The 15,279-nt window shown below is 38.3% G+C and overlaps 1 protein-coding gene across 1 annotated transcript in view; it reads left to right on the forward strand.

Annotated features, from left to right (window-relative positions):
• gpr158a (G protein-coupled receptor 158a) overlaps window positions 1-11,453 on the forward strand; it is a 119,061-nt gene extending 107,608 nt beyond the window's left edge. The window contains exons 8-13 of the mRNA XM_073831182.1: window positions 1,143-1,381; window positions 3,984-4,122; window positions 5,972-6,077; window positions 6,171-6,317; window positions 6,468-6,551; window positions 6,991-11,453. Of these exons, the coding sequence (XP_073687283.1) occupies window positions 1,143-1,381; window positions 3,984-4,122; window positions 5,972-6,077; window positions 6,171-6,317; window positions 6,468-6,551; window positions 6,991-8,925 (2,650 nt within the window). The 3' untranslated portion in view covers window positions 8,926-11,453. The remainder of the gene's footprint in view (window positions 1-1,142; window positions 1,382-3,983; window positions 4,123-5,971; window positions 6,078-6,170; window positions 6,318-6,467; window positions 6,552-6,990) is intronic.
• Window positions 11,454-15,279: the final 3,826 nt, after the last annotated feature.

Here is a 15,279-nt window from a genome sequence, read left to right on the forward strand (position 1 = left end):
TAAGATGCTAAAAAGAAGGTCAGCATGTCTAGAGAGGCCCTCTAATGCACTTTTCTTACTTTCATTCAGACTTTATTTCCTCTGTGACCTTGCTGCATTAAGCTCTCTTGATTTAGCTGCTGTGAAACCCTTTTAAGCACAGTTAAAGTTTGTATTATCCCTAATTTCTAATTAAAGTAAGCATCCTATAAAGTGTCAGAGCTGTATGTTCCACGGCTAGTTCATCAGGGGTAAAGTACGTTTTAAAAAAGATTCACGACATCGTTAAAGTTGTGACGTATTTTCAAGCATGGTGACCCATACTCGAAATTGGCCCTCTGCATTTAACCCATCCAAGTGCACACACACAGCAGTGAGAAGTGAACTTGTGAGAAGTGCCTTGCTCAAGGGCACTTCAGTCATGGTATTGAAGGTGGAAAGAGCGCTGTTTATTCACAATCCCCACCTTCAATTCCTGCCCGTGTGTAAATCAAACCGGCAAACTTTGGGTTACAAGCCCAACTCGCTCACCATTAGGCCACGGCTGCCCCCATGCCAGCTACATGCCAAAATGCCTGCTTAAAACCGTTGGGGGAAAACAAATAACAGGAGGTACTTGGGCCAAAATGGCCACAGTGTTTTACATTTTATTGAATGGTTTGGAGAACAAAAGCAGAAAATGAACAGTGGATAGCCTGTTTAGTGGGTTTTAAGAATGGATGAAGGAGAATCTTGCTCAGAGCATGCACAGATGAAAAAGTGGGCTTGATGGTATGACTTAATGGCATTTGCAATTAAGACAACAGAAATGAATGACTTCCCTTCAGATCTGGACAGAAATGGGATTATACTTCACTTGGGTGAAAATTAACACGTTGCTCAGATAATTTTTTTACTAGACACTCATTAAAGGGGTGTAGATGACACTTTATCAATGTGACATTAAGACAAACGGTGATAATGAGGAGACTCTGCACGCTATGGCCATTTGTAAGTTTGTTTGATGAGCCAGACTTTGAAATCAAAAATTGCTTCACATCCAAAGAGAAGAACGTATATATTATTGTGTATAAAACTTATGCCCACTTTTTTCTAATCCAATCCCATTTCAGTTCCAATATGGAAGTGATAATTATACAATGGTTGTTGTCACTCTTTTCCAGGGTTCTCAAGGTGTTCCTGTCACGTACAGCCCAACGGATACCCTACATGACCAGCTGGAGAGTGTTACGTCTTCTGTGTGTCATCCTGCTGATTGTGCTGTGGTTCGCAATAGCCTGGACTGCCGCTGTTTGTCAGAATCCAAACAGACATCTTGCTCTCATCAGTGTGGGCTCCACCACTGACGGGCTTCAGTTCAGCATGTGTCTGCTGGACCGCTGGGACTACATGATTGCTGTGGGTGAGTGAATCTGTTACCTAAGAGCTTCCTGTATGAGTTTTTGGCATTTTAATGAGCATGGGTTGGAATAAATTTACTATTGAAATCAAACAGTCTAGATAAAATGCTCCCAAATATGGACACTCATTGAATGAAAGTCAGTACAGAGAATCACTTTTCACATCTGCAGCCAGTAATCTTGCTGCTCAACATTAAAATATGTGACTAGTGCTTGCTGTAGCAGTTGCATTGCAGTCCAGGAATCCTCCAACTTCCCCAGCTCCACCTGTTATGTTACACATGGTGGTTATTTCATGTTATATGTGCAGCAGCATGTCTTTGGATCTATTGGCAGTAGAAAGTAGAAAGTCTTGTCTCGTCTAAGTCAATGATTACATTATACTACAATACTACCTTTTTTATTATTATCTTATTTGTATGAGATTTGTATGAGTATTGGAAACAGAAGGCCAAAACAAAAGCATTGCCTTATTAAATACAAAATTCCATACAGTGCACTCTGTTGTGTATACTATTCATTTTGACACATCATATGGCATTCAGGTGTGCTTTTCATACAACACTCTGCATAGTCTACATACTATTTATGCCTACCTAGGCTAATTGGAAATATGTGCCTCTATATACATTTCTGCAAACCTGAAAAAACCTATATGTATGAATCACTGCAGTTTCCAGTTGAAATGAACAGTAGAGGCAGTAAAACTCTGTCAACTTTTACTCCTTTTCACACAAAGTATGATTTACATGTACAGAGTTTTATTTAATAACACCTAATTTTCACACAATTACTTGCAGAATATCGTGTTATGATTTCAAAACAATTTGAACATCCTGCGCGATTAGAAAACTGATACTTTTGCATGTTGTCATCACATATTCAGCTTTATATGCATGAGTTTTCTAATTCAGTAGGTTTGCTTGGTAGCTCAGATGAAGAGCTCCGGTACAAACCCTTGAAACTACAATTCGACAAAACAGCTCAAATCCTTAGGGAGGAAGTTAAAATAGTAAGGCTGCATCAACAAATGCATTGTTACATCACTTTTGTATTTGTTAACACTATTGGGTAGGTTTAGGGTTGGGTTTGGTGTATAGGGGATATTTCCAACATAATAGAGCATTAAAGGGGTCATCAGATGCCCATTTTCCACAAGTTGATATGATTCTTTAGGGTCTGTAATATACTTTGGTTAAAATTTCTCAATGGTAGTGTAAAAAAACACTCTTTTTACCTTGTCAAAATCAGCCCTTTTTAGAGCGAGCTATTCTGTTGCATGTTCCTTTAAATGCTAATGAGCTTTGCTCGCTTTGCCCCCTTTGCCGTGGGATGACGAGCCGTAATGTTTACTTCAGCCACATTTAGCTGAGTTTAGCTGCAAAACTTGCTAACCAACACATTATCATTTGCAAAGATGCATAAAAAACCCTTATACTCACTTCTACTGTGGGTGAAGCTGCATCACCAATGATTTGCACGAATATGTAGATTGGGATCAGGGCTTTCATTTCAAAAACGAAAGTAACGTTAATCCTCTGCATCTTCAGCAGCTCAGATGTCGGGTGTAAATGCTGCTATGTTCAGTATTACATCCAACAACAGAACACTTCGATAGCTTTTTATTTTTTATTTAAAGATTAAAAAAATACCACTGAGTGGATTTTTATCAGTGTAAGGTGGTTGTGTACACAAACTGCCAACACACATTAATGTTCAAACAACATGTAAAAGTGAGTTTTGCATCTCATGACCACTTTAACCTTTAAGGGACACACTCAGGATATTTCTATTCTGAACAGCCACTAAAACGTACCTCAACCAGCGTAATAAAAACGCAGTAATACGTGCCTGTACCAACATAATGAAAATGTGCAACGGTCACGTATTGTACAAATGTTTTAGCGCCACACTCTGGACATTTCAGTTTGAAACTGAAGGTACGTAATTAGGGTGTTGCAGAAATCTATATAGAGGCACGTATTTTTATGAGCCTGGGTTGATTTATGCATATACAGTAAGAGTATGTGTGCCAATTTAAACAACCACCATGGTAGACCATTACAGGTCATCATGTTTGTAATCCAAGCCAAGAAAGTGATGAATCAAGGCTGCCTTGGCACTAATTGCAGACACATAGCGGATCTCACAGGAAGCATCAGTCGGGCTGTGACTAATCGAATTCAGCACAAATGTTTATTCTAATGTCTTATCCTCAAGCATGGCAGATTGGAATGTGCCCAAACTAACACCTGGACCAGTAAGCGTCACATTGATCATGACAGATTTTCACTGGGGAACACATGTTTATTGATGTCAGGACAGGTGACTGGCTGACATTGTATAGGATGTGCCAGTTGGGGATGGGGAACTATAAAAGTGTCTGTCAAGCAGTATCCAGAGAATACAAGCAATCTGGACAACTTTTATTGCATTTATTAATTGTATTTTTTCTCTATCGTTGTAGTATTTTCAATCTAGCTCTATATTGGTTTGTAACAGAGAGGTTTTGACAGCCACATCATTCTTGGGTTGACCTGGGAACTGGTCGGTCCCAGGTACTAGTCAGCTGGGTGTTAACTCTATACTACCTCTCTCAAACAGCCGAGTTCCTGTTCCTGCTGTGGGGTGTGTATCTGTGTTATGCGGTGAGGACCGTCCCCTCAGCGTTTCATGAGCCACGCTACATGGCCATCGCAGTGCACAATGAGCTCATCCTTTCTGCCATATTCCACATTTTAAGGTGAGTGAAAGCAACCAAGGACTTCCTCCGTCGGCTGAAACTTCTGTTTTAAGCCTCACCCACAATAAACAGATACAGATATTGCCTTCACTGCACACCCCAAATAATAACTTACTGGATGCTTGTGTTGCAATATTTATCTAAAAGGATACAGTTGGTGGTTTAAAAAGGTTTTGTCTCATTTATTAGTATCCCTTTTTTCCATTTCAGGCACATTTATTGTGTATGATATTACAGCATATTAATGTCAATGCTGATTGGTCAGTCTACTGTTGAGATTTTTTATTAAGCTATCAGCCTCCTCCATCCTCATTTTTGTCGTTGTTTAGTTCTTCTGTTAATTTTAAATGCATTTTTGAGGAAACTTGGCTTCCCCTGGCCGATGGACTGACACTGCTGTCTAAAGAGTAGGTTTAGGGTTGTGGAGCATAAGAATAACTTTAGCAGTAATGAGGCACTCATTCAGGCGGGGACTAAGCTTGAACTCTTATACAAGATAAAGGCAATTGACTTCAAAGGCAGGGCATGTGATTTTTAGAAGTGCTGCATTGCTTGCTTCTTGCTTCACTGTTTCTACAGTAATTAATCACAGTACAGAGCCATGGAATAGTGTTACTTAACTATCTGTATTTTGGTGTAACAGCACCCATGTCCTTTCATCATAAACAGTAATTAGTGCATTGTGGCAGCCAGTGTTTTTAGCATACACAGGTCATTTCTAGCTTAGCTCAGGAATATCAGAAGGTGATGTAAGAGCAATAGGAGGAAAACTCTTTAGAGTACTTTTTAGTAAAATGAAGAGAAATTAACTAAAATCAAGAGAGATATAGAGTAAAGAAGTGTTAGCTTAGCTACATGCGAATTGTCAGAGTTAACTTTTAAGTAGTAATCGACATTCACACTGTGATCTACTAGAAGTTTATTTAAACTCTGTCATTTTGAATGGGACTTTGCCTGCAGTTCAGGTGTGTTGTTTATGTGGCTTGAGTTTAGCAAAGTTGAGTTTAGCCTTTTAAATCACTCACTTAGGTAGGCTACAGTAGTGGCTATGTAAACATACAATGGTTTGTATTTTTTCAGTCTATCACCAAAAAAAAAGTAAAAAATGTGGAGATGATTATTCATTTTTCTGTAAATCCACCCAGTTTCAAGCTATGAATTAAAGGGTTCTTAGAATGAGTGCAATGATTAATGCTTCGTCATAGAATTATTTAAATCAGAGTAATCAGAGTGTAAGAGTGTGATAAAAGCGTGCTATAAAAAAAGGGAAAAAGGTGAGCAAAAGCAAGACAAAGTTGTAACATATCCCATACTACCCACTTTGGCTGTGCTGATACTATATATTTAAAATTTCACCTGATCTTCATGACGAAAATGTACCTGTGGGAACTTTTTCGCAAGATGCGAAATACGTACCACTAAGTACATATCACTGCAGTTTTCAACAGAAATGTCCACTAGAGGCAGTAAAACACTGAGCGCTTGTAATCGTTTTTGCACAAAGTTATGATCACAGCTCTGTAGTCCGGATGTAACAAGCCTGCTCGGTAGCTTAGCCGGATGTGGAATCCTTGGGTACAAATCTTGTGAAAACACGAATTATGATGAAAACGCTGAAAAATCGAAAAACAAGCTAAAACGGCATGCTTGCGATTGCGTTTTTTATATAAATTAAGTTAAATGAATGAAGAATTCAGTTGTCTAAATAAGAATTTCTGAATGTGACCTTTGAATGTGACTGTACTGTATTGTTTTCCTTTATTCATAATGGAAAATATAGAAACTATGCTATGGTTTTATTTTGTTCAGCTTATGCTAATTCTTCATTTTTTTGTACATCCACTCACAGGTTCACTCTTGCCCCTGAACTGCACCCGGACTGGATGTTAATGCTATTTTTTGCTCATACACACTTGACAGTGACTGTCACTTTGGGTTTACTGCTTGTGCCAAAGGTAAACCCACCAATCGTCTTTCATCCTCTGAATCATTTGTTGGCTAAAATCAAATTTTACAGAATCTCTTAAACACTCATGTCTTTTCCACAGTTCTTGTTTGCGGGTACACATGTAAGGGATGACATTGCTACAGAGGCCTATGAAGATGAATTAGACATGGGCCGGTCTGGGTCATACCTGAATAGCAGCATCACCTCTGCCTGGAGTGAGCACAGTCTGGACCCAGAGGATATTCGGGTAGGTGCCCTGCTTTTTTCAAGGCTTTCTTTTCCCCTTGACTCTCTCTTGCCTTAGTAATTAACTGAAATTTCATAATCTGCAAATATCTCTTGACCCCTTGTCCCATAACTGACAAACATACTGAGCCATGGCAGTTTTTTATTGCAGACACCAGAGGAAATGGGCCAGCTAAGTTCTATTAATGGCTGTGGCGTAAGGTCTTGCGACAGTCTTTGGGAAAAACGTACCAACGTGAGCAGAAGTTTTTGTTTGTTTGTTAGAGCTGAAGAAGTCTCTCACCAAAGACTCAAATTTTGTTCATTGAAAGGGCATTTTGCTAATGGGATAAAGTTCTGCTCTTGGTATAATTTTCGTTGATGACTTTAGGACACAGCTGTACAAAATGCTTTTAAGTTTTTCAGAGGCTGTTTCAGACCTAACAATAAAACATGAAATTATTCGTATTTGACTCCGTCCCAGACTGTCCTGTCTCTAATTAGTGTAAAACAGCATGTTGGTTTGGTCTAATGTCTTCGAGGCACTGTCTGTAGTTGCATATAATGACTAGTTCTGCATGTTTTCTGTGCAATAGAGCGTCTGCTTCACTGTAACTAGAATCATTTCATTTTTACATTTCTACATCTAGACATATGTTGTGAGTTAATGGCCCATCTTGTCTTCAAATTCACAGGAAGAGCTAAAGAAACTCTACTCCCAGCTGGAGATTTATAAGAGGAAAAAGATGCTGGCCAACAATCCTCACCTGCAAAAGAAGCGCAGCTCCAAAAAGGGGCTAGGTCGCTCCCTCATGCGCCGCATCACTGAGATTCCAGAGACAATGGGCCGCCAGTATAGCCGTGAGGACAAGGACCTGGGCGAACATGGGAGTAACCGCAACAGCATCTGTGTCCTGAGAAAGAATCCTTTTGACTCCTCACACTCTGTTAAGCCTGCCAAAGACGAATCCTTGAAGTGCAAAGTTTTCTCCCTTAAAAAGTCCCACAGCAGTTATGACCATGTTCGGGACCACAGTGAGGATTCCAGCAGTTCAATAACTGACAAGATGGAAGTTGTAAACACAGAAGGCTCTCTTCTGGAAACCCTAATGGGCAAGAAGCTGGTCAAAAAGTCCTCAGAGAAGATTGATGCAGCCAGTGAGTCAACAGAGTCAGTTCCCTTGGTGTGTAAGTCAGCCAGCGCTCACAACCTGACAGCTGATAAGAAACCTATTCACCCTAGAACATCTATGCTGCAGAAATCTCTTAGCGTTATTGCCAGTGCCAAAGAGAAAACTCTTGGTCTAACAGGAAAGGCCCAAGCAGCAGAGGACCAAACAAAAAAAGCAAATCAAAAGAACAAGGAAGTCAAGACCGCAGCTGAAGTTGAAGAAAAGGAGGGTTATCCGAAGATGATTGTCAGTCAGTCAGTGGAGTACAAGCAGACAACTGCCAAAACTGGTATAATGAAGCCACAGATGAGCGGAAGCCAGCCCTCAATTTGCTCAGAAACAACCAAGGGGAAAGACCTGTATGACCTCTCAGAGGTGTGCCCTTGGGAAGTGGAGGACTTGCCGACTCCCTCCGAAAATAAGGTCCAGAAACACGTTTCCATTGCCCCCGATCAGACCACCACAGTCCATGGAAGTAGCAACAAGGTGACAAAGTCGCAAAAGCAGAAAGGCACAGAGCAGTCACCCTCCGTGGCCAGACATCCAGCCCAGAAAGTTGCTGACAAAACAGACATATGTCCGTGGGAGGAAGGAAATGGAGACCATGGTCAGGCAGTGGGACCAAAACCTCACTCCAATAGTAAGCCTGCCATATCCCAACCCCAGGCATCGGGAGAGGTTGCCAAGGTTCTAAAAGCTGAGGTCTGTCCATGGGACTTTGAGGAAGTGTCGAACAAGCCTAAGGACTTGGATCGCTCCCCTGATCAGAGCAGACCAAGAAAGGACACCACACCAACTGAGATCAAAGGCAAAATAAGCTCCTCGCCCACTGAAGTCAAGGGCAAGGGTACAACGCCTACAGAGGGCAGAGGAAAGAGCATTCTCTCTGAGCCTGCTAAATCCACAGGCAGCTCACTACAGCCACCCTCTAAAGCAGATGTGTGTCCATGGGACTTTGAGACTGTGTCAGGTCCCATCTCTGAAAAAAACCCTTGTTCTTCTCAGGTTTCTAAAACAAAGGAGACCCATGCTATAAAGAAGGGAAGTTCTCCTGTCAGAATATCAGAGATGGAAAGAGAGAACGCAAATGGTCCGGATGATGACAAAATGAAATCCAACGCAAAAGACAAGTTAACCTCTGGCAAAACGAAAGAAAGACCTGTGAGCCAGTCTAAACTGGCTGAGGTTTGTCCGTGGGATGTTGATAGTAGTCAGGAGATTGTCTCGATGGAAAAACAAAAAAGCCCAAATGTTGCGTTAGCAAAGAGCAAGAAAGTTGAGGTATGCCCTTGGGATTTTGAAGATGCGGGAACAAGTAAAGAAGTCAATCGGAGCAGCAGTTCATCCACTGGCAAACAGAAAAGTCCGAATTCCAAAGGCAGAGTTACTAGTGGTGTTAAAATGGCAGATGTCTGCCCTTGGGACTTTGATGACCAAGGATCAACAAAAAAGGCATGACACTTTACCTGAGTGACCCATTAGTTAGTCCTCATTATATGTGCTTTTTCTTTCATAAATACACCGTGGAATAAATACTTTAATAGAATTTATGGTGATTTGGAGAAGAAAATCAACATGTTGCACAAGCTGCCTTTCTCTTCAACCTTTTGTTTTCCCTTTGTGTTTTTTGGAATAAAAGAAAGACAAAAAAACACACACAAAAAAAGCAAAACAAAAATGCAACAACTCACCAGGCATTCCAGATTTTAAAGTATTGGTTGAACCTTTAAATAGAAACGGTAGTTTACAATTATGCAACTCTTTATGTGCAATGTAAACAAGCTGCCTATACTCACCACATGTATCCTCATTAGCATTTGAACTCTCATAACAGCTGCATCTGTAGCCTCTCCTTGACTGTGGCTTCCACAAAAGATTGTTCAAGTTCCTGTTACATAGGAAGGTGTGGACCATGCATGAAGTGTCATGGAGTAAGCCTGATCCATTTCCTTGTTTGCTTTCGTTTCATACATTATCGTCTGGTTTGAGTGAAAATGAATATTTGCCAAAGATAGAGGTCAAATCCAATAAATCTAAAAACTCAAACCTCAACAGCATAATAGAGACACTACATTTGTACAGTGAGCCGAATTCACGCGGCTGCTAGAAAATTAGCCTGTAGCACTTTAGTAAAGAACATGCATAGAAAGACAGACATAAACTGGACAGAACTCCACTCATATTTGCCCTCGTTTGTTTTTTGGCCTTGCTGTTTTATGCTGTTCTCCAGTGAGATCATATGTGCACATCTGCAACACTTTTTTTTTAGTTTTCTCGACTAGAAAAAAGCTAGAAAAAATAAACATTTCCAATGCTTCCAAATTTGCTGATATATTATCCTGAATGTGCCTATTTAAATAGTCCTGTACCAGTCTTACTTTGTATTGGGAGATGTGAAACCTTTGTCATAGCCCATGTTACAAATACTTATTGAAACACTTGATGAAAATCAGCATCTTATTTTTGAAAAGAAATGAAGTTTAGTTTATATATTAGTATTGTTGCTAAATTGTAAATGCTTTTTGAATGGGGTACGCTATGAAAAAAAGTCCACTACTCAGTTCATGGGACCATAGATATCGTTTCTCTCGGCGTAGGGCACAATCATTAAGGTTTCTGCCTCTAATGTCTTTGGTTTTTGTCTTTTACAATTAATATGAAATATCAAATTCTAACCCAAGCCTCAATTTCTTTAACATGTATCTGGTATCCTTTAACATTTTATGATGATTACATCAGTTTACAAATACAATTGCTCTTACTGTATTGATTTTTTTTGGAAAATGTATCAACATTCTGAAACCTCCCCATTGACTACTAATGTGAATTCAACAATGTATCTAAATTACTGTTGGAATGTTAACATATCTTGTACGCCTTCTCAGCACATGGTCGTTGGTAATCTGTAATGATGTCAAGGTAATGGTGTTACAACACATGAGGCATGAACTGTTGTACAGGTTGATGCCTAGTAATGAAATGTTCGTATAAATGTCGACATATTGCGATTGAAATCTATTTTGACCCAATCCTAGAGTAACTAAATGGTTTTAAATGTATTGACAGATTCTTGTGTTTTGTATGTGCACAATATGAATTAGCAAGAATACAGAATAAACCGTTATACAATGTATATATGTTATAGCTACCAAAGAGGTAAAAAAAGTACCTAAATATATCATTCTTGACATTCTGTGAATTCCCATTTCTCCATTTACCAGTGACCTCTGAGTCAAAATTTAACTTAAAAAACTAAAGTATAAAGTATCTTCCCATGCACTGTAAAAAGTTGTCACCAGTTTCAATTTAAAAACGTAAGTTCAGCAGCTGCCTCAACTTAAAAGTACAAGATGTTTTAACTAATTTTATTGTCGTGAGTTGAAATAACTTTCAGTTACTTAAAGTTTTAAGTTGATTTAACTTAAAATTTTAAGGCAGCTGCTGAACTTAAGTTTTTAAGTTGAAACTAGTGAAATCTTTTTACAGTGTGCTAATTTTTAGACTGATGGGTCATTCCTGTTCTGCAGTACTTTTTTGTACTTTCAGAAATATGATCTAGTCAAACTTGACATGATTATTTATCACTAAACTTTGATTAAGCATTACTTGATTATTTGCTCAGTGGAATTAAAATGAAAAGAACATAAATCATTTTGATGCCGATATTATCATACCAAATTCAAACTGTATAGAATATATCATTCATCAGGTCTATTTGACCACAATATTACAAACAATATAATACATACAACTTTGTTTGAACATTTTTGATTTGAGGAGTAAGAAAAATTAAGCACCTGAAATATTTTTCTATAAATTTTCTTGTTTTTCATTTTACTCTATGAAAAATGGTAACCTGTGATTTTTACCTTAAAAAGAGCAATTTCTACTGGATTTAACCCCTCAAAATTTTGTTGGTATAATCTATACATGTTATTTCAGTGATGTTAAATAATATTTTTTAAAGAATATAAAAATCAATCCAATTAATTTAGATGTTACCATTTTTAGGTGACCTTTTTTCCCCAAGGGTAGAAGTGCATAGTATCTAGGGAGATAATAAAAATGTTAGTTTAATTGTAATACTGCAATAAAAGAATAATAACCTATATGATTTCCATCTTTAAACATTGAAAGTTTTATACAAAATGTATTGCCTAGTAGGAATGACCCAGGTAATACTTTATTGACTATAAAGCAGTAACCAAGAGAGAAATTCCACTTTCCAGATTTATATAATCTACTTATAATTTATAAGCCCAAATTTCTGCTATTCTCATCAGGATATGTGCACATGGATTTTTAGGTACACTAAAGGGAACTGTCAGCAACCTATAGTTCAACTGCTCCTTAACTGTCTAGTCAACTCATACTCTTGTGAGAACAGAAGACTTTCTAGAGTCTGTTCTTAATGTATGCCTAGATGGATGTGTAAAATTGACCAACTTTGTTACATAGAGAATGTTTCTGGGAATGGTTGTTGTATCGTAGTGCATCCCTCTAGTTTACAAGTTTTACCCATCTGCAGGTCCTCAGTTGATCTCTATGTAGTATGATGTAAGCACTCAACTCATGACCTGTCAATGTTAATGGTAACCTTGCCTATTACATTGTCCTAGTGCAATGTTTAGTTCAGTTTTTGGAGTTTACAGAAGTGATTATTTATCTATTTATGACTTGATTTTGGTTATTTAGCTTGTTTACTTGGGCCCCACGCGTGTCCCACCACTGTCACGTGTTGGGGGACACTCCTACTACTTAACGCGGTATTGTCTTAGCTCTAACTCTCGTTGCTTCTGCATGATAATGAGAAATTAGTAAGACTGATGTTTCACTGCCCTTGATAGAACTTAAAAAAAGAATCTTTGATCTTTATTGGACTGTTACAAGTTGTATAGTGAGTGAAACTGTACCCTACCCACTGTATTATGTGCTTGTTATATTAAATGCTCTATGACAAGCTTATAGCATACACATATGGAGATATTTGGTAGATTTATATTGTGTAATATTGTGATAGCATGTACATAAAAAAATACCTCCTCTGCAATAAATATTTCTACAAAAAGCAATTCTGCGTTGACTGAATGAAATCAAAACGAGAAAGAGAGAGACGTACATTAGAGCCCAAAATTATTAGAACACTAGTATTTTCTCCAGCTAAAAATGGTTTTAAGTCAGTTATTTCTATCTTTTGCTGTAGTGTGTCAGTAGCAAATATCAGTTTACATTTCCAAACATTCATTCTGCCATTAATTGTAATAATCTTGTGAGATTTTTGTTTGCACAAGGAGTCAGCGCTTAAAACAGAGATCTGACCTCATCATTATCTAGTCTGTCTGGAATGACATAAAGAAACAGAACAAACTAAAACAGACTAAATCCAGAAGAACTGTGGCAACGTCTCCATGATGCTTCAAGAAACCTTTTCGCAAAACTACTGTACTGTTAAAAGGTTTAGGCACTTGTGTAAAATGAGGATGCTTTTCATGCTTTTCAAGAAAATACATTTTCTTTATCAATTAACTTCTATTAACTCAATTAAATCAACTTTGGGCATGACCATCCTTTGTGTTTACAGCAGTTTTTGCCCTAGGTGCATAGTTTTTCAGGTAGCTTTGCAGGTAGGTTTCTTGAAGCATCTTGGAGACGTTGTCACAGTTCTTCTGGATTTAGTCTGTCTCAGTTTGTTCTGTTTCTTCATGTCATTGCAAACAGACTGGATAATGATGAGATCAGATCTCTGTGTGGAGCGCTGGCTGTTGCCAGACTACTAGTGCAAATAAAAATCTAACTGGATTATTACAATTAATGGCAAAATGAATGTTTGGAAATGTAAACTGATATTTCCTACTTACACATTACAGGAAAAGATAAATAACTGACTGGTGAAAATACTAGTGTTCTAATAATTTTGGCCACCACTGTAGAACAGGTAAATCTCATTCAAATGGTTGTACAGACGACTCCAACAAAATGAAGTATGGTCAAAATTGTCATTTGTCTGAAAGTTAAAGGGTTAGTTCACCCAAAATTTTAAATTCTGTCATTAATTACTCACCCTCATGTTGTTACTGTACAAACCTATAAGACCTTCATTCATCTTTAGAAGTTTTTTTTTGTTTGTTTAGACATTTTCACCTTTATTATGGTAGGACATATCAGAATTGGAAAAAAGCGAAGTGTGTGGAAGAAGGGGATGGATCGGGAAATGTCCTTGAGTCGGGATTTGATCTTGAGACGGCTGTAGCGAAACGGCACTGTACGTCGGTGTGCTACCCGCAAGGCTATTGAAGCTGACAAATTAAGATATTTTTTGATTAAAACTGAGAGCTTTCTGACCCTGCATAGACAGCAACACAACTGACACATTCAAGGCCCAGAAAGGTAGTAAGGACATTATTAAAAAAGTCCATGTGACATCAGCGGTTTAACCGTAATGTTATGAAGCTATAATAATAGTTATGACAAAAAAACTAAAATAAAGTCCCCCTGTAGAGAAAATCAAGTTTTTTTATGTTGTTTATTTGTCTGTGGTGTTTTTAATATGCTTTTAGACAATGTGCCAATCCATTAATCAACGCCATTGCTTAGTATTTTCTTCCTAAAACTGTGGTTTCCTAAAGGCTGTTCCAGAAATGCAGTTTAAAACAGCCCTTTTTTTGCTGCGCCACAAACTCTAATAACCAATCACGTCAATGGCTAGATTCATATCATTAGCATGCAAAATATACGAATAGGATTACTAGCACAAAACCAAAAATTAAATAGAGCAAAACCGCTAACCGTTAGCCGCTAACCATTAACTTGAATAACAACCCGTGGCAACAGTGTAAAAGTATCCCGGTGTCAGAAGCACCTCTCCTGCATTGGCATCTGCACTTCAGACACATATGCTCGTGCGGTGCGAGCTGGAATGACTATCTAGACTGCATTCAAGCCTTCGAGGCATTTTGAGGACACAGCATCATCAAGTAAGTAACTTTAATGAATGTTACAGTATCTACTGTAGTTGTCCGCTAGTAAAAACAAAGTATTATTTTAGTCATTGTCCGTGTATCGCCATTATATCGCGTTTACTACAGTTAAGTTCAGTTAGTGGACAGATCAGTAGGCTCTGGCTGGTGTGAGTTACATTTAAGCTGTTTTAAGGCATGATAATTTTTTTCAAAAGAAAAACATTTAAATATGTAATTTTGATGATCAAAGATTAGTTTTAAAGGGGTCATCAGATGCAAAACTCATTTTTACATGAATGTGTGTTGGCAGTTTGCATACACAACCACCCTACAATGATAGCCGATCGCCATTGTGTCGACTCAGGTGCAGGGGAAGACAAGAATGTCTCTGATTGAGCAATCGAGGTGTTCTGTTGTTGGATGTAATAATGAACATAACAGTCGTCATTTACTCCTGACATCTGAGCCAGTGAATACGCAGAAGATTATGTTACTTTTGTTTTTGAAAGGAAAGAGCCGATCCCAATCTACATATGCGTTTATGTTTGTGTGAATCATTTGTGATGCAGCTTCGTCCACAGCAGAAGTGAGTATAAGGGGTTTTTTTATGCATCTTTGCAAATGGCCTTTCTTAATAATGTTTAGCGGTTTAGCAGCTAAACGTGGCTAAATGTTACTAAAGTAAACATTACGGCCTGTCATCCCACAGCAGAGAGGGGCGGGGCGAGCAGAGCACTGTAGCATTTAAAGGAACATGCAACAGAATGGCTCGCTCTAAAAAGAGCTGATTTTGACAAGGTAAAAAGAGTGGTTTTTACACCATCATTGAGAAATTTTAACCAAAGTATGTTAT

The sequence above is a fragment of the Garra rufa genome, chromosome 24 (assembly GCF_049309525.1).
Source record: "Garra rufa chromosome 24, GarRuf1.0, whole genome shotgun sequence".
Classification (NCBI taxonomy): Eukaryota; Metazoa; Chordata; class Actinopteri; order Cypriniformes; family Cyprinidae; genus Garra; species Garra rufa.